The sequence below is a fragment of the Chiroxiphia lanceolata genome, chromosome 17 (genome assembly GCF_009829145.1).
Source record: "Chiroxiphia lanceolata isolate bChiLan1 chromosome 17, bChiLan1.pri, whole genome shotgun sequence".
In the NCBI taxonomy this organism is placed as follows: Eukaryota; Metazoa; Chordata; class Aves; order Passeriformes; family Pipridae; genus Chiroxiphia; species Chiroxiphia lanceolata.
This window is the reverse complement of record NC_045653.1, coordinates 11,566,273-11,589,697: the sequence shown is the minus strand read 5'-3', so window position 1 is coordinate 11,589,697 and position 23,425 is coordinate 11,566,273. Positions and strand designations below refer to the sequence as shown.

The following is a 23,425-nucleotide window of genomic DNA, read 5'->3' as shown; positions in this document are numbered from 1 at the left end:
ACTCATTGTGGAGGTGTTACAAATGGTTGGCTCATTCTGAAATCTGCGGTGATTTAACAGGGATCTTGGTCAGATCATGTGAATTCTTTGCCATAAAATGCCATGCCTTGGGGCACTGTTGCCTTCTCTGGGAAGACCTACTTTGAGCAACTTCCTAAGTTCTTCAGAGCATGTTGTCAGTTCTTGATAGTTTCAGCCTTAACTATACTTTTCAGTCCTTGTTCAGTTGAGATTTCTTCCCTCTCCTTATCTCTCTCTTCCCACCTGTTTTGTTCCTTATGCTCTGCAGAACTTGGGATCTGGAACAACCTCAATATAGCCATGCTTCAAAACAACGTATTTAGAAGAAAAGAAACTTGGCTTCTGAATCAAAGTTTATCCTAAGCCTCCTATAAAGCTGCACCGAGCTTGGCTTTGTTGAACTTCAGCATTCATTTTTTAATATATTTTTTTAATAATTAGATGGAAAACAAAAGGTTTTCTGATTAGAGAAGAGAAATACAGATCCCTTTACCTAAGCTTTCTTAACAGAACGCTCTCCAAGGATCTTTGCACATACTTTGCCTCATAACTATCAACTTAGTTAAGTGCTCAATAATGTAAGTATGTGTTTCACAGAAGTCCTTTTATTTTAAGGACAAAAGTAATGGTTTTCAAAGAATAAATTTCCACAAATTTAATGGTTTTACACGTAACATCCCCTTAAATGTTTCCACAAATTTAGTACTGTTTGGTTATCTGCAGATGTTTTCCTGAGATGTTGCTCAATTGGAGTTTAAAGTTACAGGAATAAATCTAAGTAGATTTAGTTAAAGATCTGCTCAGGAAAAGGCTACTACAAACACTTTGAGTTTATTGCATAATTTGGAGGATTTGTACACAAAAATACAAAGCAGTCAGAGAATTCTGTGACTCAGTAGATGCATTCTGATATATTTGCTTTTCAAATAAAAACCGTATTTACAAGTACATGTGCCACAGACCCGAGCTTGTTGAGACTTGTGCTATGTGCAAGGCTAGCAGGGGCCAGACATGACTGATCAAGCCTCTGGTTTCCTGTGATGGTATAGTTAATGGTATAGAAATAGTTTAAGCATTTAAGAATAGCTGTTTTCCGATGATTTGGTGGAAATTATCCACTCAAGCATCATTCTCTACAAACTGCAATTGGTGAGGAGAAGGGGCATAGCTTGGGATAGCTGATGAGATTCCTGCCCGAGCCATCTTTGCACAGATGCTGCCTTATGTCACCAGTATTGAACTGTTGGAGTTTTACATTAAGATAAAACACCCTTACTCTTGGTTTGCTCTAAATCACCGTGTTGCAAAGTATTAGCAAGCCATTTCTCCTTGGATTTAGCCAGGAATGGAAAGAGCTGCTGCAGGGATCTGCTTTGTGTGACACCCAACACTTCCTTCTGGCAAATGGGACCTTTAAAATGGATTTAATATTGTTAAATTTGAAGACATAATTGCAGCACAGCTGACTAAAATTGTACTGTAATCCCAAGCACTCCAGGAACTGGGTAACTGGTGTCTGGCAGTCATCATGCTGGGTTAGAGAAGTTTGTTTGCAGCTGAGCACTGATGAGGGAAATGTGAGGGGTTGGTGTCTTCTTCCAGGCCATCCCATATTGGCCCAGTTTGCTTTTATGCTGGAATTTCTTGGGCTCCTGATTTGAGTTTGCTCTTGTCTGTGGATGCTTTTTGGCCTGTCCACATACAGATCCAAGCTGATTTGCACCAATTCTTAGTGTGAGTTAGAGAGATACAAAACTCACTGAATTTTGGAATGTGATTTTTCTAGAATTTGGGCATTGTCTGTATGGGTTTGCCCAAATGAGTTGGAAGGGCAAAACTTTAGCTAAGGATAGATGTTCTCTTGTAATTCTAAGCAGTAAGTGACTCACTGGACAGATATTAATGGGGATTTCCTGAAAACGTCAGCTTTTTTTTTGGAAATACAGGCTTGGAGTGAAGTGTGTAAATTTAAAAGACATGCACAGATACTTGGATGTATAGGTATTTATTTTTTTTTCCACTGAAACTAATCATACAGAATGGAATCAGAAACAAAAACTCATGTTTTATTTGGCTGCTCTTGTTCTTGACCTAGATGTTTGTTTCCTTCCCCTGTTCCTGTGTCTCTGAGAAGCTGGTGCGAAGTTTTCAGCAAGGCCAACAGTGGTACAACTCCTAAGATGGGCAGTGATATAAATGATTGTTGTAATTTATCTGTGGTTCTTTATATTCTTTCTGTTGATAATTTATAGTATGCCAGATTTCCAGTGTCATACCATATCCACATCCCACAGAAGATTTGAGCTGAAAGGTTTGGCAGTCACCTGTGGGGAAAGTGGAAAGTTTAGATGGAAGGTTTATAGCCATTGGAAATTCCTCATGGAGAAAGGGTTCTTTTTCCCAAGTGCAGGGTTGGAGATATTTTCTTGTATTAGTATATTATGAGGGAGCAGTGACCTTTTAATGAATAGTAATTAAATCTGGGAAGGACCAAAGCAGAACATACCACAGATCTAGAATTTTACCTTCAAATGCTGCCCGTTTTGCTTTCAGAAGTTCCTGTGCAATGTGCCATATGCTAATTTTTCCACATAGACTTGCTTCCTAATGTTTTCTCTTTGTTTGATACAGGAAAGACTTTAAGCTATTGGTGTTTCAGCCCTGGCTACAGCATGCACGAGCTCGTTCGACAGGGAGTCAGGACAATTATCCTCACAAGTGGGACTCTCTCCCCCCTCTCATCATTTACAATGGAAATGCAGATGTGAGTACCTAGATGTGGGAACAGTGCCACTCCTGAAAGTGCAAATCTGCTCTCGTGATTTTAGGTTTTATCTCAGGGTTTTTGAGTGTTTGTCCAGAAAAGCTGTGGCTGCCCCATCCCTGGAAGTGTCCGCGGCGAGGTTGGAGCTTGGAGCAACCTGGGATAGTGGAAGGTGTCCCTGCCCATGGGAGGGGCTTGGAACGAGATGAGCTTTGAGGTCCCTTCCAACCCAAAACAGTCTGTGGTTCTGGAACTGGTAACCTGTAGGGAATCATACAATGAGTATGACTGGGATCTTCCTTTTGTGTTTCTTTAGCCCTTTTCCTGTTTGTTTGGAGAATCCTCATGTTATCGATAAACACCAGCTCTGGGTTGGGATCATTCCGAAAGGACCTGATGGAGCTCTGCTTACTTCTACCTATGAAAGAAGGTAATGAACTTCCATGTGGAATTCTACTTTGAAATTTTGGGGTCCGGCATTTCGGGTTCTGCTTACAGGAGGATGCTAGTGAAGTAAGGGGGTCTCTGTAGTGTTTTTCTTGGATAAACACTGTGCTGAATAACAACACCCTTTAACTGCTACTACTGAAAATTTAGAATTTAGAACTTTAGGTCTGGAATGGGTCAGATGTCGAGGCACTGATAGTCCCTAGTGGCCCTGGCCAACCTCAGCTTGGACCTCCACCCACAACCCTGTCTCTTACAGAGCAGTCCACCCTCACAGACAGGGAACCCCGTCCTAAATTTCTTAGCTGAAGACTTAATTGACTGAAACATGTTTGCCACAACTATTTTTTATATTTAAAGCTTCTCACCATAACCAGTCTCTTTCAGTTCTGTGTTGCCTTCTTAAGGAAAACATATCCAAATGTTTGTCAAGCTTTTATTCATAGTTTTTCTTGCTTTTCTCTGGTCTTCCATCATTCTGCCTCTGTCTTTGTGCTGTTCAGAGCAGACAGTGCTTCTGCTGCTGGCAGAGAAGGCCAGATTTCCACAGAACTGGAAGGGGACTCAGCATCTGTAATGGATCTTTACAGAGAAGCTGTAGTCCGAAAAAACCTCAGGCTGCATTTGTCATCTTCAGAAGTTTAATGTGCCATTTCAGTTCATTTTTGTTGAAGATATTGTCTTTTAAAAAGGATTCCACCCCCCCCCCCCAGGACTAGAACAAGGCTTTTTTTGGAAGAAGGGAATTCACAGAGTTCACTGTGTTTTGGCAACATCTGTATGGTGATACTGGTGTTTGAAGGTCTATAAAAATATCTATGTTAGGTTTTTTCCCTGCATGTATAATTTTTCTGGGAAAGCAGTACACAGAACTACAGGGCAGCAAAAGAAACCTAAAGACATGAGAGAACAGGTGAGTTTTCAGACAGGGCTGGAAGAACATAAATATGGCTCATTGGAGAACAGGGCTTTTCAGTTGAAGCTGAAGGGATTTACTATGAGTAAATAATAACCACAGTAACCAAATTCACGCTTTTTGCCCTGTAGCAACCACACCTAGTTGATCAACAATTATTTTAAATAGTTTTAACATTAGCAGGCTTGGCAGCATTGTAGACTTCTCTGGCAGAACTCTCACTTTTATGTTGTTAGTATTAATCATACAACTCATAGGGTTTCCCATTTCTATTTGTGCATTTTGAAAGTATTGAAGTTTAGATGATCCTCTGTGCTTAGTAATAGGAATATTTCATAGTATTAGTAAAGTGTAGTTAAGGTATTACTAATTTTTGTCCTTGGTATGGGTACCTGCCACAGGAAGGAGAGCAATTGGGAGTCTGGATATGCTGTTTTAGGTTTTAGATTATTATGATATTTAGATGTGTATGAAAAACATAGAAAAGGAACTACAGTGATGTTACTTGATTTTTCTTCTTTGTAGGTTTTCAGAGGATTATTTGTCTTCTTTGGGAAAAACAATTGGTAAGTGGAGTGTGTGGATTTCAGAAATGAGTTGATGACCACAGTTTTTAGAAATCTAAAAAGAGCAATACTAAAGAGGGTACAATAAGAGGAAGGTAAAAGATCACAGTGCAGACCTGAATGCTGTTTGGTTTCGTGTACTTCTGTTTGCTCAGGCAGCTGGCTGCTGTGATAGCACACAAAAATGAGTTTGAGTCCCTGGCTTAATGTTTCCAAGTCAAGAGTAAATTTTTATTGTTTGTGTTTGGGTCAAAAATGTGATTCCTAAACACAGTCAGAAGGTGACAGAAAACTAGAAAATTAGAGGTGATGCAGCCAAGGGCCATTTGCAGAGCAATTAAAGATCACATGAAATCAGTGCAATTTCTTGTCTTGTTTCTGTTGGTTTTCCTCTGCAGTCTGGGTTCTCCATCCCAGGATGAAAAAGTCCTCAGCTACACACTTGTTTTTCTCATTGCAGGTAACATTGTGCGAGTTGTACCACATGGGCTGTTGGTGTTCTTTCCATCGTATCCTGTCATGGATAAGAGCCTGGAATACTGGAGAGTATGTATATTGCTCTGCCTTTATTAGGTGGTTTGGTTACACACACTTGACAGTTTGTAGTTATGCTATTTAACCATGGTAATTAAAAACCTTTTAGTGGAAGGTTCCATGCTCGTGGCAGGGGGTTGGAACTCAAGGTGATCTTAAAGATCCTTTCCAACCCAAGCCTTTTTGGGATTGTATGAAAAATCCTTTGCTAATAACTAAGTTATAAAATCTAGTCAGGCTTCTTTTATTTTGATCACAGTATGCTGGAGTGCAGTGGTGTAGAAACCAAACCCAAAAGAATCTTAATATACAATCTTGTCTGATCTCACACTTCATTTAATTTCACCAGACTTCTTTTTATTAAACCTCCCAAATTAGAATTGTTCTGAGTGTTTCAACCCTTGGGGGGGGGGGAAATCCCAATATGAGCATTTCACTTTTAATTGTAACCATTGCAGCTGTAACTTTTGTGGATTCTATGCCCATAACTTGAGTGTCCTTGGTAAGACTTGCTAGAACAGTTAAATGCTCCTTCTTGAAAGTGGATGCAGGGGCAGAGTTGTCATGCTGTGGGATCTGGGAGGTGAGTGTTGGAACTCACCCACCTGGCTAATATCTGAGCTGCACCAACTGCAAGGAGTCACTGTTGGTGCTGTTGGGATTGCTTGTTTCTACTTCCATCTCTTGCTGTGTTTGGCAAGAGTGAAACAGGCTGTGGTGGGGAAGCAGTGACCACTTCTGAGTGTTTCTGTTCTCGTGGGCACTTCTGGTATGTGCTCACTTTGACGTGACATTTCTGATCTGTTTCTTGTCTGTTTAACAGGAGCATGATTTTGCTAAAAGAATAGAAGAAGTGAAACCAATGTTTGTGGAACCCAGGAACAAAGGAAGCTTTTCAGAGGTTGATTATTTGCATTACATACCTCTATCATCTTCAGAAACTGTATTTATGTTTAAATACCTCCTCTAAGATGTGTTTAGGTGTGAAACACCCAAATTTTTATCCTAGGATGAAATTAAAACTCTGAGGGCTTCTTTGAAGTATAATTCTTCTGTGCATCCTTCTTGTCCTCTCTTGGCTGGTTGTGCAGGGTACAGCCTTCATTTAAATCCGGTGATGTAACAGCAGCTAAAATACACATGTGCTGAGTAATCAAGCTGCTAGAAAGCTGTCACTTGAGTAGTCAGCATTTGTTAATGTTCTGCAGGACTTTTCCTCCCAGCTCATCATGCTTTCAGCATTGAAGAATTGTGCAGTGTCATCTGTTTATTTACAGCCCTTCTGTTTGCTTCTTAGAGTAAATAATATCTGTGAGTTGCTTTCCTGGTTTGCCAATTTTACTTAAGGATCTTCAGAAACACAAGACAGTCCACGTTTTACCTCCTTATCAGAAGTGTCTGACATTAATCTTTCATGCTTACCCAGATGTGTTCTAGATTTCACAGTGGTGTAAAGGTTTTGCTGAGAAAATGGCTCCTCACATTTGCAATTAGTTGAAAGCAAACACAATTGTACTAAGCCAAATTAATCACGTTCAAGATAATAGTGTACAAGTCAAATTTAGTTAGTACAGGATAATAACCTTCCTGCTCTTACTTAAACTTGTTTATACTTTAGGTGATTGATGCCTACTATGATAAAGTCATCTGTCCTAAGTCCAATGGAGCTGCATTTTTGGCAGTGTGTCGGGGGAAGGTAACTGGGAATTTGTTTCATCTGAGATGAGATTATAGAGTTGACAGAAGAAAACATCACTCTGGATTTCAATACATTTCTGTTATTTGACTGTAATTATATGTGGGGATAAAACCAAGTGCCCTGAAGCTTTTCCAAAATTAGGTCACGTTTATATCTGCCTCATTGCTGTTACTATTAAAGGGACACATATTTGATTTCTTTAAAATGGATGAGCATCATACTTATATTTCATGTTGGCTGCTCACCAAAAACGTAACACATTAGATGAGAATTGTTTTGGAGAATTGTAATTAAACATGTTAGAACAGCACTGCTGAAAACCAAAAGTATTCCTTAGCTTCAAAACACATTATCTTCATGTTCTCTGGACACATTCGATGGCCTTTCCTTTACGTTTTCCAATGCTGATAAATTGACTTATGTTTATCAGTAGAAACATTTGCAAAATCAGAAATTACTCTTAGAACCTTTTTGCTGCTGCTTACTGTGTAGCAAGAGAAGACCCAACTTGTTTTGAACCTTTGATCCCAGTCTCCAAAGAGGTTTTTGGATCAGTGAAGAAAAGACATAGCTCTCTCCAGTCTCATAGCTGAGATTGGAGAACTGATTCAGCTGCAAAACAAACCAACTTTTTTTCTCCTCTAATTATTTTTCAGTCTGTTTGATTCTCTGATTTTGTTAAGTGATTTGCCAGCACAGTGAGCGTGTACAGGGCACGTGAGTGACAAATACTTGATGGGATGTCAGCAGCACAGCTGGTGGACATGGCACTATAGTCTGAATTCTGAGCAGATTTCTGGCAGGTTTCTGTTATTGCTTTGGAATGATTCTGTTCATTTCTACTGTCAGAGAAGGTTTGTTGTGTTCTTACCATGTCTTGTTAACAAGTCAGGGTATGGATGGTTTAAACATAGGTGTTGACTGACATTTAAGATGTTCTCAATACAGCTGTAGTGCTTATCTGGGAATAAGACAGGCATTAACAGTGTTGGCTGAGCTATGCTTTGTCAGGGTCTGCTGGAAGAAAAAAACAAGTTTAAAGTCTTGGTAATAAAAGCAAAAAATGTAGCTGAAGCTATTCATAATGTATTCATAAACTACACTTGGCCAGGGAATTAATTGAATGGAGAAAAAAGGCCAACAACTGCTGAATTGCTCTGAAATGTCACTTCAGACCCTGTTGATAATGGAAAATTCTGTCTCTTCAGGCCAGTGAAGGCTTGGACTTTGCAGATATAAATGGACGAGGAGTCATCATTACTGGGCTTCCATTTCCCCCTCGTAAGGAGCCCAGAGTCATTTTGAAGATGCAGTTTCTGGATGAAATGAAGAGAAGTGGTGCAGGTTCACGGGTAAGACTGGGCAGCTTTTCCCTGGTGGCTGTTTGCAGGTTTGTGTTATTGTTTTTCCCTCTTGTCCCTGTGGGGTTTGGATTTTTTTCTCCTAGCCCTATGGAAGCATGGATATGAAAAAATCAGACAACCTTGGGAGTTTGTCACAAATGTAGTCACCTTGTTTTCAAATTCTGTCTCCAGTGGCACATTCTCAAACAAATATAGGCTCAAAAAAAGGGTGTAGTAAAGTTTAAGTCAAAAATCTTTGTATGTGTGTTACCCATCTCTCTCTGAGGGATTTATTTCATCCAGAGAGAGCATGAGCAGGAAGAATTGCCTGTGCTGGCTAGTTTGGGGATTGTGGGTTAGGGGGTGTGGTAGTGTGTGTTGGGGTTTTTGTGGTTTGGTTTGGGTTTGGTTTATTATTACTTCAGGCACAAAAATGGCATTATAATTTAGTTTGTTCTGCAGCACAGTCATTCTTAAATAATATGGTGAGCCTGTTGTACTGCCAAGGCTGTCAGTGCACCTTATATGAAATAGCCCCTCAAGCTGGACGTTGCTACTGGAGTTTTCTGTGCTCTGTAATTCAGGTGTGATATTTGAGTCAACCTGTATTTGGTTTTCTTTGGCTCTTCGAGATTTGTCAATACCTCTTGTCGAATGCCTCTTTTTTTTTTTTTTAAATATCTTTAGAAAAAAATAGTGACTGTACAGCACGGGGAAAACATTTTACCTGGTAAATAATATGAATTCTTCCTCCCACCTGTTGCAGTACCTGTCTGGGCGTGAGTGGTACAGTCAGCAGGCGTCCCGGGCTGTCAACCAGGCGATCGGCCGGGTCATCCGGCACCGCCAGGACTACGGTGCCATCTTCCTGTGTGACAAGAGGTAAACTTGGGCTCTAGAACACAAACAAACACCACAGAATCCCAGAATGGTTTGGGTTGGAAGGGATCTTAAAGCTCATCTCGTTCCAACCTGCTGCCATGGGCAGGGACACCTTCCATTAGACCAAGTTGCTCCAAGGCCCATCCAGGCTGGCCTTGGACACTTCCAGGGATATGTGGCGTCAGCAACATCAACAACTTTATATCCCAGCGTGGGTACTTTGTATATAAATGTGCTGATGTTGCTGTCTGGAGAAAGCTACAGTTCATAATAATTGAATTATTTAACATAGCAATTTATATAAATATTGCACCACTTTAAGAAAGTAACCAGATTGTTATCTTCTGCACCCAAATTATACAGTCTTGGAGCTGCAGAAGGAGATTAATGGTATTAATGGAAAAGGAACCAGTTTGCTGAATTCATGTTCCTAATGCCTCTGGACATTATATGGTAATAGTTTATGGGTTTGCATTTTCTCCATCTTTCACTTGAGAAGGCAGTCACCAGCACTGCATTGTTTTGAGGAGGATGGGAATGAGGACAGATTATATTAGAGAAACAATTCTGTGTTTATCAGTATACTATAGTAATATTATACTGCATTAATATCCTTTCATAAAATGTTAATTAATATAATAGGTATATTATAGGTAATAAGAGTTTGATAGGCATCAATGCTGAGGCTTGACTGGGGGCAGTCTGGGTTCAGTACTACTGTTCATGTTGCCCAGTTACAGATTTTGTGGACAAAAGATAGGAATTGCCTGATTGCCTGGTATGTGATATCAACAAAGCCCTTTTTTCTTGAGTGAAGACATCACCCCATTATATATACTGCACTGTTTCAAACTTCAGTTGTCTTGCTACCCCTCCCTTTTCCCTTTAGACACTGATCTAGAGTTTGTTTATTTAATTCAGCCCAACCTGGCAAATAATTCTCTTGTTTTCCAATCGTACACAGGTTCACAACTGGTGATGTAAGAGGCAAACTGCCCTCGTGGGTCCGTCCTTATGTGAGTGTTTATGACAACTTTGGCCACGCAGTCAGAAGTGTCTCCTTCTTCTTCCGTGTTGCTCAAGAAACTGTAAGTGTCTGTAAAAAAACCTCACAAAACACACAGCAGATTTCCTGAATAGTGTTGGAGACTGGGAATCCTAAGCCAGGTCAGAAGTGTTGGAGAATCACAGATGATGTCAGATTGGAAGGGACCCATAATAATCATTGAGTCCAGCTTGTCACTCCTCACAGGACTTAACACAGAATCACTTGTCACTTCTAAGCATTGGAAGATTTACAGGAAAGAAGATATGCCTCATCTTTCTCCAAGGGTGAGCTGGGACAGGATGTTGTTGTTATGCTGGGCAACTCATTAGGTTAGATCACAAAAATAACTTCCTCTTCCAGTTCCTCCTGAATAAACATGGCCTCTATTGGGTGTTATGCAAATCCTGGAACCGATGTTGGCATCCAAAAGCTTTTCACCTCAGGGAGAAGGCATGTGTGTGGAAGAATTGGTCATACCCTCACATTTAAATTGAAGCTGACTGGTATAAAGAGTAAGACAAACTATCAGTTGTTATTGCAGTTCATCACTGGGTCATCTTTACTAATACAGCTTCTCTCTTAGCATTAAGAAGCTAGTATTGTCTGTAATAGTTCCTTGATGCAAAAAGTAATATTGTAAAAAGACTTCCTAATTGACTGGAGGAAGTTACAGAAAGAAACAGGCTGGAAGCCAGAATGGAGAATTCTTTGTTCCCAAAACGGAGGTTAAGATTAAAATAAACACTTAAAATTTCACATACAGACTTGGATGAGTTCCTGGAAGACACTTTAGGCAAATACAAGTTGTTCAGACAAATAAGTTACAGATGGGTGATACTGAATGACTTGATCTTTTCTTATCATCAGTGAGAGTTTTGTGGTAAATGAGAACCCCAGTCTGATGTGCTTTGCCAGAAGAAGCTGCATTAGGAAGTGGTTGTTCTTTAGAAGGTCATGATCCTTTTTCTGGTACCAGCTCACTTAGTGCTGAGCCTGCTTACTGCACTTCATCTGTGTCACTTCCAAGCTGTTTGATCCTTTTCTTCAAAAGCCCATAAATCCAGAGTGTTTAACAATCATGCTATCGAGGGTTATTTGGGGAAAAGGAGATGTCTTTGGGTTGTTGCTGAGATTTTTGGTTGCAAAGGGAGCGGAGTAGAAAAATGGCTTTTGCCTGTTGTAACACTTTGCAAACTGCTTGCAGATGCCCCCACCCTTGCCCCAGTGCCCTCCTGGCCACGCTGGTTCCCTAAGTGACAGCAGTTCAGCACCATCTACTTCATCTGAGCAGATCCCTTCCGTCAAAAAAGCGAAAAACTTGGACGACCATGTCCCCAGTTTGAAGAGGAAAAGGAAAGGTAGGTTTGTGTCCTCGCAGATACATCTTTTTGTTTTGAGCTGAACCAAGAAAAGGGGGATCAAGAGACTAGAAAATTAAATGGGAAAGAAAGCAAGGAGAGTTCAAAGACTGATGGTAACATCTGATCAGAAGGGACATAGTTAGGCAATAGAAAATGGAGGAAAGCAGTTGTAATTACAGAGCAAAGAGCAGATGGGGCCTCACAGAACAGGAATTTGGTGTAATATCACAGGTAGTTTTGAAAATGAGAACTGGAAGTTTCTTACTAACACTGACTTCAATATGTTCTTCTTCCATCTTGTTGTATAAACGACTCTTACTCAGTAATCTGGCTAAGAAAACAAAAAAAAAGGACATTGGAACAAAACAGTGTTTTAAATTTTGTGGTTAGCTAATGCTGCAGGATAAAGCATTTCTCATGTCAGATATTTCAGCACTCTAGATTGCTTGCTGGTTTGGAACAGAACAATGCACTTGTGTTTAAAGCTCTGGTTTCAAACCAGTTATGAGCAAGTGTGAGGGTGATTTGACATTAAATTTAAACCAGTGTTGACTGCTGGTTGTTGTTGAAAGGGATTACTTTGGCTGCCACTTTTTTCCCCCCGTCAATTCCCAGCTGTGCAATTTTGCTCCTTCCTTTGATTTGAGTCCATCTCAAGTGCAACTGCAGAGTGAGCAGATGAGCTTTGCTGAAGCAATTTACCTTCCATCCCCTTGACTGGTAGATCCAGCTCAAAGGATGGGCTGGAATGTGGGACTGGAGGTGAAGGGAAGAAGCTGCATTGCCTGTTTTGAAAGGAATTTTCAGTTGCTTTGCATCGCCTGTAATCATAGTTTTGTCTAGAGTTTTTTGTACTGACTTTTCAATTTATATCACAATATGCTCCCATTCTTCTCAAAATGGTGACTTTTCTTAGTAACTGGCTGTTGAAGTAATTTCACAAAGTAGTGGAAATACACTTTTTAAGAGAATGACTTATAGAAGTATCGAAGCGATACTAATTTAACCCTACTTGCAGCTCTAAATCCTTATATTTAAAACCAAATATACCTGGATCCTGATTAGTGGAAATATGTATTCTTGCAACCTTGGTGACAGTGTCTTACAGGTACTGATACTGTGAGGACTGTAGGCTTTAAAAAAACTTGTTCTCTTTAAAAATAATAAATTATGTTTCATACCAAAATCTCTTAGAAACCCAGTTTTGGGGAAATCCACAAAGCTGAAGTAATTAAAGCAGTAAGACTTTTACCCATTGATCCTAAGCTATTTTGAGGTTAAATAGGACCATCACTTCAGGGAAAGTTTGAAAGCAATCTACCAGGTTGTGGTAACAAATGCTTGAGCAATTTTGGGCGTGATTTATCAAAGCAGTCTTCTTATGAAGTGATAAAGTGCAAGTTTGCAAGATGTGGAAGGTTGTTTAATCCACCGACACGTCTTTGTGGATTGCTTCGCAAGACTGGGAGGTATCACTCAGTCAAAGAAAATGCAAGAGATATAATGTGGAATGTTAATTTGTCTTCTGTGTTATGCTGTTGATGCCAGTAAATGGAGAGGGAACATCCAGCCTGTGTGTGGAATATGAACAAGAATTTGTCTCGCCCAGAAGACGGTGTGTTGGGCTCTTGGATGCCCTGGAGCGCAGTGAGAAGAGCAGTGAAGATGCAGAAGAGGAACCTGACTTGCCAGGAGAGGAAAAGGTAGTGGCAATGGTGTGCAGAATACTTGTTTATAAGTAAAAATCACAGGCTTTAAAGCAAAATGGGTTTAGCTTAGCATTAAGAGTTCCAGCTCAACCGTCTTTCAAAAAACTCACCATAATCAGCACTGGTAAGTGCAAGTTCTCATAATTAATTTAATCAAAGGGTTTCCTTGCCACATTCAAGTAGATGATCAACAGGTAGGTGCTTGTACTGTGCTCCAAGGCTGCTGACCAGGTGGATTCCTGGAAGTTAACCATGCTCTCTGGGAAGCAAAGAGCTCTCAGAGGAGAGGTTGTTAAATACAGTTTGTCTTGGATGGAATCTGTGTCAGCTCTTTGTGTGAGGCCAGATATTGAATTAAAAAAAGGGTGGGTGAGGGTTTATGAATTAGAAATTGCTCTTTGAGATTAAAATCTTTGATTTGCCTCAGAGAATGAATATTGCAGACTTGTGGAATATTTTATCTAAATCAAGAATCCACTATCGCATTAAGATCAACAAAGCTGCTTCTGTGCTGTTCATTTTCTTTCCTCTTAGATTGGTATTTTTAATGCATCAGTGGTTAGGCTGTATTCCTGCTTTCCCAAAATCCCTGTTTGCAGTTGTTGGAGGGGTGGCTCCCTTACCTGGCTGCCATCAGAGGAGTATTTTGGTGCTGGCTTGCAGACTAGCACATGGACTCCAGGAATGCCTATTGCAGCATACCCAAGTAGTTTGCTTAGGGGAAGAATGCCTGCAGGAAAATGTGGAGGTGTAGGAGTATCTGAGGAATATTTGAGGAGGCCTAAGGGAGATGGAGATGTGTACAGAACAGAGGGAATGAACCAAGGATAGCAAATATTTAACTTGTGTGCAGCCAAGTGGGAAATGGGCTCCACCACCCATGAGCCGCCATGGCACAGACACCAAAACTTATTCTTTGGAAAGCCTGGCACGTTTCCAGGGAGTTGGTAACTCAGCTACAGTGCCTTCCTAACACAGCTGCACTGCTTTTGGCAGAGCTCAGCGTTTCCTGGAGCTGATAGACCTGATGGCTTGGCAGTCCCTCAGCTGGTGTCCTCTTCCTCTGTTTGGCATTACTGCTTCTCTGAGGCTTGTGCAGAACTCTGGGGTCATCCTGTGCTGCTCCTAAATTGGTGATCTGAGTGTAGCCCTGAGACGTGCAGGGCCTCTGAGGGAGCCAACTTTCACTCTGAGTCAGCCTGGAGCTGATTTACTTAGCGCTGGATTTGGACTGAGGATGGGGTTGGTGTGATTTCCTGTATTTCTTCACTGTCCAGCATAGTATCTGTGTTACCATTTTTTATTTTATCAAGGTTATACTGCATCCTTGTTCCCTAAAAAATGGAAATTTAGCTGCTGTCATTCTGAAAGAATTTGCCTGCGGTGAAAAAGAATAAAAATCTTTGTCATCTCAAAAAATCAAAATGCAATAAATAGTCTCTCAATCCATGTAAATAATGACTTGGCAGTTCCCCATAATCAGATTTCCTTGTGAGATATGTCTCATGGAAACTTGTCTTGGAAGCCTTATTTCTGCTGGATCCTGCTGTTCAAGGTGGTGCTTTTACATAGCACAGGAGTAAAAGATGGTTTTGATCATTTTTCTGACTTACTGCGTGTATCATAAATATTTGACTTGCTGCTTATATTCCGATTCTTCATTCCCTTTCATGATGCTTAAATAAAATATATTTAAATGTGCACTTAAATCGTGGTCGGGTTTGTCTGGAATTAGGTGTCCTTGCAGTATTAAGAGTGTACTGAAGGTTGTATTTCTGAGTACAGCAACAGACTCCACAAATTGACTCATCTGAAATTATTGGCCAAAGGAGTTGTTTATTTTAGTGATGGTGTTTAGGTGCAGTTAGTTTAATTTGGCTCTGAAGCTTTGTGATCTGAATAGCCATGTTTGGAAGTCACAGTGGAATTTAGGGATATTCTTATGTTTCACTGGTTCCTCTCACAAGTGAACTTAAATGAACTGATAGTCACGTACTTGCCATGAAATTTTTATTGGGCAAGAGCAAAGAAGTAACTCATTCCACATTCCTGCTTTCTCAGCAGGTGTGTAGAGACCAGCTGGCAGTATGGGGCTGTCCTGCAGCTTCTTCTGTTCCTTGAAGGTGGTTGATACTGATCTAATATTGGAGCCTCTGCTTTTAAGCAATTCCAGTCCTCTTTCTTGAGAGCCATTCTTTGTTACTGGGAATGGGAGCTACTGAAGAGCTTGTTCACCCACAAGTGTTTCTGCTACTGTCTCATCCTACCTGCCTGATATTTTCTATTGCTTAGGCTTCCCTTCTCAGTATTCCAAAAGCGGTTTTCTTCACAAAAACAGGATTTCCAGGCAGGAAAGTGAAGGGTATCTGAGCCATCGGTTACACACAGGTCTGTGTACACTCCCAGACTGCCCTGGAATGTTCTGCTGTGAGTCCAGTTTTGCTTGATCAGGAATCAAGACCAGCTTTGTCTTTAATTTCCTCTGGTTTGATCTCTCTTTTTGACTTGTCCTGTAAATTGTTACCTTCTGGAAACAGATATGTGCCCACGTTCTGTTGCAATAATTTAGTTTGACTTGTTTCACTTTGTTGAATGGTGTCTCAAACTGAGTTAACAAGCTTTACTGCTGGAAATATCTCAATTAAAAAGACAATAGCTTTGAAAAGCATTTTTTTTTGTATGTTTCTTATTGTCTTTTTGTCTTCACAGGCACATCGTCTGTCTACACTTTCCCTTCAGTATGAGAAGAAGTTAACAGATGAGCAGAAAGGAGGAAGGAAGAAAATAAAGCTAGTCAGCAATACAGTATGTGTTTCCCTGTGTCGGTGCCATCCCTTTGATCCTGTAGATTGCTTTAATTTGAAATGGAAATTTCCAGGCAGACAGATGACTGATGCCAAAACAAGCATGTTTTTTCTCCAAATTGTAAATACTTAACAGTGCACATCTGAAATCTATTTCATGATCTTTCCCAAATCCAGACATCACAGACCAAATCAAGCACAGGTCCCAGTAGAGCTAATAGGTGAAAAGAATTGTTTTCTGGCATTGAATGCTTTGTGAACAGCTTCTCCCAGTGACCAGGTGTGGTGGGTAGTTTCATCTTTTTGAGTCGAATGGAATACTTCAGCTGGGAGGAACCTACAATGATCAGCTGGTCCAGCTGCTGGTAGAGCCTCAAATGGTTTAACTGACCCGTTTTGGGTAAGGGGTCACATCCAACCCCACCCTGAGGTGGGTCATCATTTTGTGTTAACTTCCCAGTAGTGCATTGTAGTTTTGCCCTGTCTCCAAACTCAGTTAACTCATTAGGCAGCTAATTGCTTAAGAGTTACTATAAATTCAGGAAAATTCCCTGGGTGACTGTGTGCAAGTAGTTGTCCAAGGTGCTGTCCTAACTGGATGTTACCTGTCTGTCAGTCTGTCAGTCACCTGGCAAACGAAACTGATCCTGAAGCCGATAATATCCAGGAGAAGGGGGAGAAGGAAGAGAACAGGTTCATGCAGAAGGTTGTGTTTGCAGTTTGTTGGTGTCTGATGCCATGATGAGTCAGCTCAGCCTCCAGGCTTGGAGTAAATATCATTTTATCAACCCTTCTCCTAAGAATATAATTGTGCAATGATTATTGGCTGCCTTCTCTAGGAATATTTCCATGAAGCAGAGAAGGTGAATAATACATGGATACAGGGGTGACTACCAAAACTACAACCTGTTAGGTGAAAGCATTCATAGTTTCGTGGTGAACATGGTGGTGGTGCTGGGTGGACGTTGGACTTGATGATCTTAGAGATCTTTTCTGACCCTGATGATTCTGTGATTCCATGATACCAGCACGTTCAACGTGCTGTCAGAATTGTAAACATACTGTTTCTACCTGAATTCCTGTGAAAGTAACTGAAATCATTCTGTACTGAAATTCCTTCCTGCCCTCCCAGCAGGCCCTTAGGAAAGCTGAGCTGCCAGAGCCAAAGAAGGCCCGAGCCACGTCATACATCAGCACAGTGAAGGAGACCCTGAGCGAGCAGAACTATGAGCTCTTCTCTAAGGCTCTGCAACAGTACAAGAAGACAAATGACTTCCATACCATGTTATCTGAAATGAGCTCCCTCTTCACAGAGGATGAGAAAAATCATGTCTTGTTACGAGGTACATTTGGTGTATTTTGTGTACCCCTGGTGTATTTTTGTCTTTTAAGTAAACTTGGGTATTTCGGTGATATTTTAGATTTGAAGTACAAATCAGTCAGGATGGTCATCCTGAACATTCATCACTTTATCTCCCCAGACCACACAGAAAATCTTCTCAGTGTAATTATCAATGTTAGCTTGCATCTTGACTTGAAGAAATTCACATTCCGTGGAAGTTTGTGTTATTTGAGACTTTGTCTAAAAGTAGTGTAGCTTATTCCCTGTGATTTATAAGTTCAAGAGTTTGGCTGGGTGAGTTGGATACATGCATTCATAAGGATTCAGTGTTGAAGCAGTAAATATAGACAGAATATCTAGAGAAATTTTCTATTTAAATAATGGTAAGTATAAAGCAAAGGGTCTGGGCAAACATGGATAGTTACTGGATTAGCTGGTATTTTCCTGACTTTTTAACAACTGCACTGACAAGAACTGAACTCCCATCAACATTTCTTCTAGTTTAACAGTGTTTTCTGTGTGACTTCTCATTTCTCTCTCAGCTTGTGAAGAAATGGGCAGGGTTTTCTCTGACTTTTTTCATCTTCTGAAATAATGAAGGCTTAGTTATGCATCTCGTAAAATGTGTGAGGTAAAGTCTAAAGTTAAGGAATGGGAAGCTCAGTATGAGCACTCAGTACTAATAGTAACCACAACTGGTTTCCCAATTTGCTGATGATCTATATAGATAAGAAAATATTTGATAATCAAATCAAGGTCTGAGTCTAGTTTTCAAGAGTGTCAGGCACCTGAAACCTAAAGCTGATTTGATGTTTAGGCTTCTGGTTGGCAAACGCTCTGTAGTAAGTAAGTAACGTGAGGTGTAAATTAACTATCAGTTATTTAAAGTATCAGCCTCGCAGATACTTGGACCTCATGGTTTGAGTCACATCATGTCCTGTTTCACTGGGAGGTGTTCCTTCATATTTACAGTGAAAAAATGACAGTTTTTACCTACTGATAATAATTTTGCTCAATATTTGCGTGGTAGCTGACCTCTGTGTAACTGATAAGTGTGCTTATTGTATGAATATTAGATAAGGACATTTAGATTTTCATTAATTTAGCTGCACCTTTTTATCTTCTTATTGCCTAACTTTGAAGTCCTGCTGTTGTAGGTTTCTGTAGCATTTGTGGATTGATTATTTTTTTCTTCTTCTTTTTTTTTCTTTTTTTCCTCCTTCTTCCCTCTCTCTAATGAAAGACTTTTACCAGTTTGTTCGACCTCAGCATAAAAAGCAGTTTGATGAAGCTTGCTGCAGCCTGACTGGAGTGGGCTGTGGCTACAAACCTGAGCACAGCCTCCTGCAGGAGGAGAGGAAGATCCTGGCCAAGAGAGCAGGTGAGGAGCTGGTTTCAGTTGTATTGTTTGAAGGATATTACCCAATCTTAGAGCAAGATGTGTCTAATACAGAAATACAAGGATGGAAGGCAATTTAATTTAATCAGTGCTGAGCTAAGTCTCTGCTCTTCATGATCGTCTTGCCTTCCCCTGAGCATTAGTTACCGCAGAGTTAGTAATGATGCCAATTTATTTCAAAAGGTGATTTTACCGAACTATTTAAATCATTAATCTAGTCTGGGGATTTAAAAAACTTGTTTGTCTTCTTTGCTGCCCACGTAGTGCCACCAGAATTGTGAATAGGCAGTGATAGTGTCCTCACAAAGCTTGTGAAATCTTCGAAACCGTGGAGCAATAAAGTTCTAAAAAAAGCAGGGTGTTGGCTCATCATCAGAGAAGTATCTCTGTGTGGAGTCCCAGAAGGGTTTGGGTTGGAAGAGACCTTAAAGCTCATGCAGATCCACCCCCCAGCCATGGGCAGGGACACCTTCCACTAGACCAGGTTGCTCCAAGCCCTGTCCAACCTGGCCTTGAACACTTGCAGTGATAGGGCAGCCACAGCTTCTCTGGGTTGTTCAGGTGTTTTCAGCATAGGATGACATACTATGAAATGCACCTTTCTTTGTTCATTCTTCCTTAAATTCACTGTTAATGGACTGGTTTTATTTAGCAGAAGGAAAACGGTGTCAGCGGAAAAGTGCATTCTCCAAGGCCTCACGTGCTCAGCTGAACCCTGGACTCCACCTGAACCAGGGAGGATTCCACTTGGCAACAGGACTGAATAGTGCAGGTACCCTTCATGTTTAATAAAGACACAGTCCCAAGGCAAGACCCGTTATGCCTCATTTCCCCACTGACTGTCAGTTCTCCTAGTGGGAACCAATGTTCTTTGTGCTCACCCAGCACAGTGGCTCACTCCCTGTAGGTAGAAGTGATGGTAATTCAGAATTTTCAGCAGGGATTGCACAAAACTAAGCACAAAAGCCAATAAATTAAATCAAGGTGGATATGAAAGAAACCAGCTGAAGCCAGACTTTTGCACTGAGAGACTGAGCTGGGAAAAGGGTGAGTTGAGCACGAGTCTGCTGGGCTTCCTGTTTGTCCAGGGTCTGTGAAAGAGAGCCAGTTAAATGATGTAGCTTTAGATTACGTCAGTCTGAATCCAGGTATGAAGACGAAACCGTTTCTGTTTTGTTCTGGGTGTAATGTGTGCATTCCTCCTGTGGACAGTCTGTTTTTTCTGCAGAAACAGAGAGTAGCAAACGTAATCTTTGTGTGCATCCCTCTAATCTCACTCTGCCCATTATTTATGTTTGAACTCAAAGGCTCAGTTATTATTTGATTACGGGTCTTCCTGAGAAGAGCTGGGAATTTTTTGTATTTCTCACAAGGAAATGAGTAGGATCGTTGGACAACTTTGAAGTCTTTCTTTGAAGGGTAAAGAATAGTCAAAGGTTAATCCCTTCTTTAAAAAAAAAAACAGTAAAAAAACCAGTTTCCTGGAAGGCTTTAAAAGCTTTTCTTGTGTGAAGCCATGTTGTTCTTTTGATTCGTTTTCCCTTTTGTTTTGTATTTTAAGAATATTCAAATATTTTAAGAATATTTGAATAAAACAGAATATTTGGTAATTATTTTGTCCTGAAACCATTAGAGTGGTTTCACAGAAACTTGTTTCCACTGAAATTAATTAAGAAAATAATAGCAATAAATGGATATGTTGTTTCTGTTGCTTACTTCTTAAGTAGAAAACATTCCCATGGAAGTGTCAGAAAGCTCTAGGATACTGATTATAAAATTCACACCCAGGTTTTTTCCTTTTCAGGAAATTGAACGAAGCCCATGTTTTGAAACTTAAATATCTTTATCCTTCTCTAAAGAACTTTTAAAGATCTAAATGCCAAAAGCTAAGGCAGGTTAATTAAATCAGTTTCTTACCATATCCTTCATCTGTATTTGCATGCCTGTAATATGCAAACCAGAACTTCCTCTGAAACATATCAGAAATTAAAGATTGAGATTTTGAACAAAGTCCACTTGGAGTTCAGCAGGATGTTCCAAGCTACTCCTACCTTCTGCTGCCCTCCTGCATTGCTCTTGTGCTCTCTTGAGTGTTATTTCAGATTAGATAGTCTTTTTGACATTATGTTTTCCTGTTGGAAAACACCCTACCCCACCTTTTCTCCTTCTATTGTCAGGGGGTGAATAATCTGTCCTTTAAAATTGCCCATATGTCAGGCCAGCAGAGTTGGCTGACCCATCTGTTTAAGATGCTTTTACTCCCTCAGTGGAGCACAAAGCCTGATTTATTGCTGACCTCCATGCACAGTCTTCTGTGTCACCTTTTGCTCATTCCTTAGTGACCTTCTGACACATTTCTCCATTTGAAAATATCAAAGAACTCTAGAAAATGCTAAAAGTGATCCCCAGAATTATTTTGCTCCATTGCCATTTCCAGGAGCAGGTCTGGCTCTGCCAAGGCCATGCTGAAGGGAAGTGTGTGGCTGGGCAGGTGGGGTTGGCTTTACCACTTTGAAGTAGTCCAGAAACCCCCTGTAAATGAAATGAGAAGTCAATATGATGGAGTGATCCGTTTGTTCCTCTTTGGGCTCTTCTCACGTGTTCTTTGTCTCTCAGGGCAGAATGCCAGTGGAACTCCAAGGAAAGAGGCTGAAAGGCCTGCAGGCTCCAGGAAAGACCATCACCAGGCCCTCAGGACTGCCTATCTCAGGGATATGCAAAGGGCTTTGGACAAAAGCACTTACAGCCAGTTCTACGAAGCGTTGCTGGCTTACAAGAAGACGGATAATTATGACGCGATGATATCGGTGATCGCAGACCTCACCACGGAGAGGCCACAGGACTTTCACCTCCTACAAAGTAAGGGATGGGGGTTTTTTTTAATCACTTTTATTTGGCTGGAAAGATGTTGGTGCTGTCATCTCGTGTGAGATCTCATCTCTCGGTTTAGCAATCCGGATAAATGGAGCAGCAGGAAAGAGGCGTTCAATGTACGTCATTCAGAGAGCAAAAAATGTCAAGGTTATAGAATGTTGTTTCTGTCTGTTCAGTTAGAAATTGTCCATTAAAAACGTTTGACAAGACCTCAGTAATTCCAGTCCTAACCTTCAGCTCTGCTAACTTCAGTCAGATGCTTTTGTGACCATTTTTTCTCCTCAATTACTACCTCTTTAGGAAGAACAGTGCTGACTATTGAACTGACTCAGTTTTGTTCTCATGGCCAAAGTGATTGCTATACTGGTGCTAAGCTCTTAGGTCACTTCCAGGTTTTAGGGTAAGCAATCACACTTTGGGGTCATTATTCTTTTACAGAGCTTTACCTGGAAATAGTTACGGATCTGTGTCATACTTTTATTTTCTCTGAAGTGGTTTGTTTTATTTTCCTTTCATGGGTTTAATGATGGGAGGATTTAGGAAGCTGCAGGTTTTCGAAATTTGAAATTGGACTTTATTGTTTTAAGAAGAAGAAGAAGGGGGCTTGTGTGATGTGACACTTCAGTTCCACCTTCTCCCATGTCTCTGAGGTGAACTCCTCTGCAGGAAATTACACATTTGGTGTATGCTAGGAAATGCTGATGGAGTTTTGTTTTGTTGTCTTTAGGAAATAACAGTAAGTATTAATTGACCTTAAATAGATATCATAGTCTGCAAATTGTCAGAAAATATCTTTTTTCTGGTGCATGAACCAGTTGGATGAGTCTTGGCACAGTGAAGAGTGGGAGGGAAATGAGTTGTGGGGTACTGAGTCATAACGTCCCCTTGAGCACTTGTCTTACGGAGCAAATATTTTGACCTCAGAGGACTTTGTGATAGAATTGTCTGTGCTTGGCAATAAATCAAAACTGGGGGTTTACAGAATTTGTGTGTATGTGTTGTGAATCCTTGTCAACCAAACAGTAGCAAGAAATTTCCTTTCTGAGAGTCTTTCCGGGTACTGTGTCAGGTTGAAGTGCAGGGTTGTAGAGAACAGAAGAATTTCAAGGTAAGTGGGGTTGTTCTCCATACTGAGTACTCATCTGCCTTCTGGCAAGGAAAACCCCATAATCATGAAGACCACAAAAAAAATCAAGTGTTGCACCAAGCTGAAGATACTCTGGGGAATATGGCTGATATTGTTCAGCTTCCAAAGAATTTCTCCACTCCAAAGAAAGGAGTGTTCCATGGTTGGATGTTGATTTTCATATGCATTTGACTGTGCTTTCCTTTGGCCAGGGTTTTACATGTTTGTGCGTCCTCACCACAAAGAGCATTTCAAAGAGATGTGTGAGAGTTTGACTGGAATGGTCTGTGGTGAGGGGAAGAAGCAACTGCAGGAGCCAGTGCAAAGTGGAGGGAAACCCCTGAGCTTGGAGAGCTGGTACACGAAAGGAAACAGCCACGTACAAGGTTGGTAATGAACAATTGCCTGAAGTTTAGAATCTAATTTGTTAATGATGGATAGTGCTCAACAGCCTTAGAATCACAGAATGATTTGGGTTGGAAGGGACCTTAAAGCTCATATCTCATCTCATCTCATTCCAACCCCTGCCATGGGCAGGGACAGCTTCCACTAGACCAGGTTGCTCCAGGTCCCATCCAACCTCACCTTGA

The 23,425-nt window shown here is 40.7% G+C and overlaps 1 protein-coding gene across 7 annotated transcripts in view; it reads left to right on the top strand.

Moving 5' to 3' along the window:
• The window catches only part of RTEL1 (regulator of telomere elongation helicase 1), a 45,486-nt gene that overhangs the window by 14,721 nt on the left and 7,340 nt on the right, over positions 1–23,425 (top strand). For 3 of the 7 annotated variants that reach the window (XM_032705104.1, XM_032705108.1, XM_032705103.1), the window contains exons 17-33: positions 2,653–2,785; positions 3,102–3,215; positions 4,674–4,714; positions 5,175–5,260; positions 6,072–6,149; positions 6,867–6,944; positions 8,156–8,299; positions 9,057–9,172; positions 10,137–10,260; positions 11,425–11,578; positions 13,130–13,284; positions 16,000–16,095; positions 17,227–17,437; positions 18,680–18,817; positions 19,488–19,607; positions 21,452–21,694; positions 23,048–23,221. In XM_032705104.1, coding sequence (XP_032560995.1) covers positions 2,653–2,785; positions 3,102–3,215; positions 4,674–4,714; positions 5,175–5,260; positions 6,072–6,149; positions 6,867–6,944; positions 8,156–8,299; positions 9,057–9,172; positions 10,137–10,260; positions 11,425–11,578; positions 13,130–13,284; positions 16,000–16,095; positions 17,227–17,437; positions 18,680–18,817; positions 19,488–19,607; positions 21,452–21,694; positions 23,048–23,221 — 2,205 coding nt within the window. The remainder of the gene's footprint in view (positions 1–2,652; positions 2,786–3,101; positions 3,216–4,673; positions 4,715–5,174; positions 5,261–6,071; positions 6,150–6,866; positions 6,945–8,155; positions 8,300–9,056; positions 9,173–10,136; positions 10,261–11,424; positions 11,579–13,129; positions 13,285–15,999; positions 16,096–17,226; positions 17,438–18,679; positions 18,818–19,487; positions 19,608–21,451; positions 21,695–23,047; positions 23,222–23,425) is intronic. The other 4 variants (XM_032705109.1, XM_032705105.1, XM_032705107.1 and 1 more) reach the window with 3 other exon arrangements.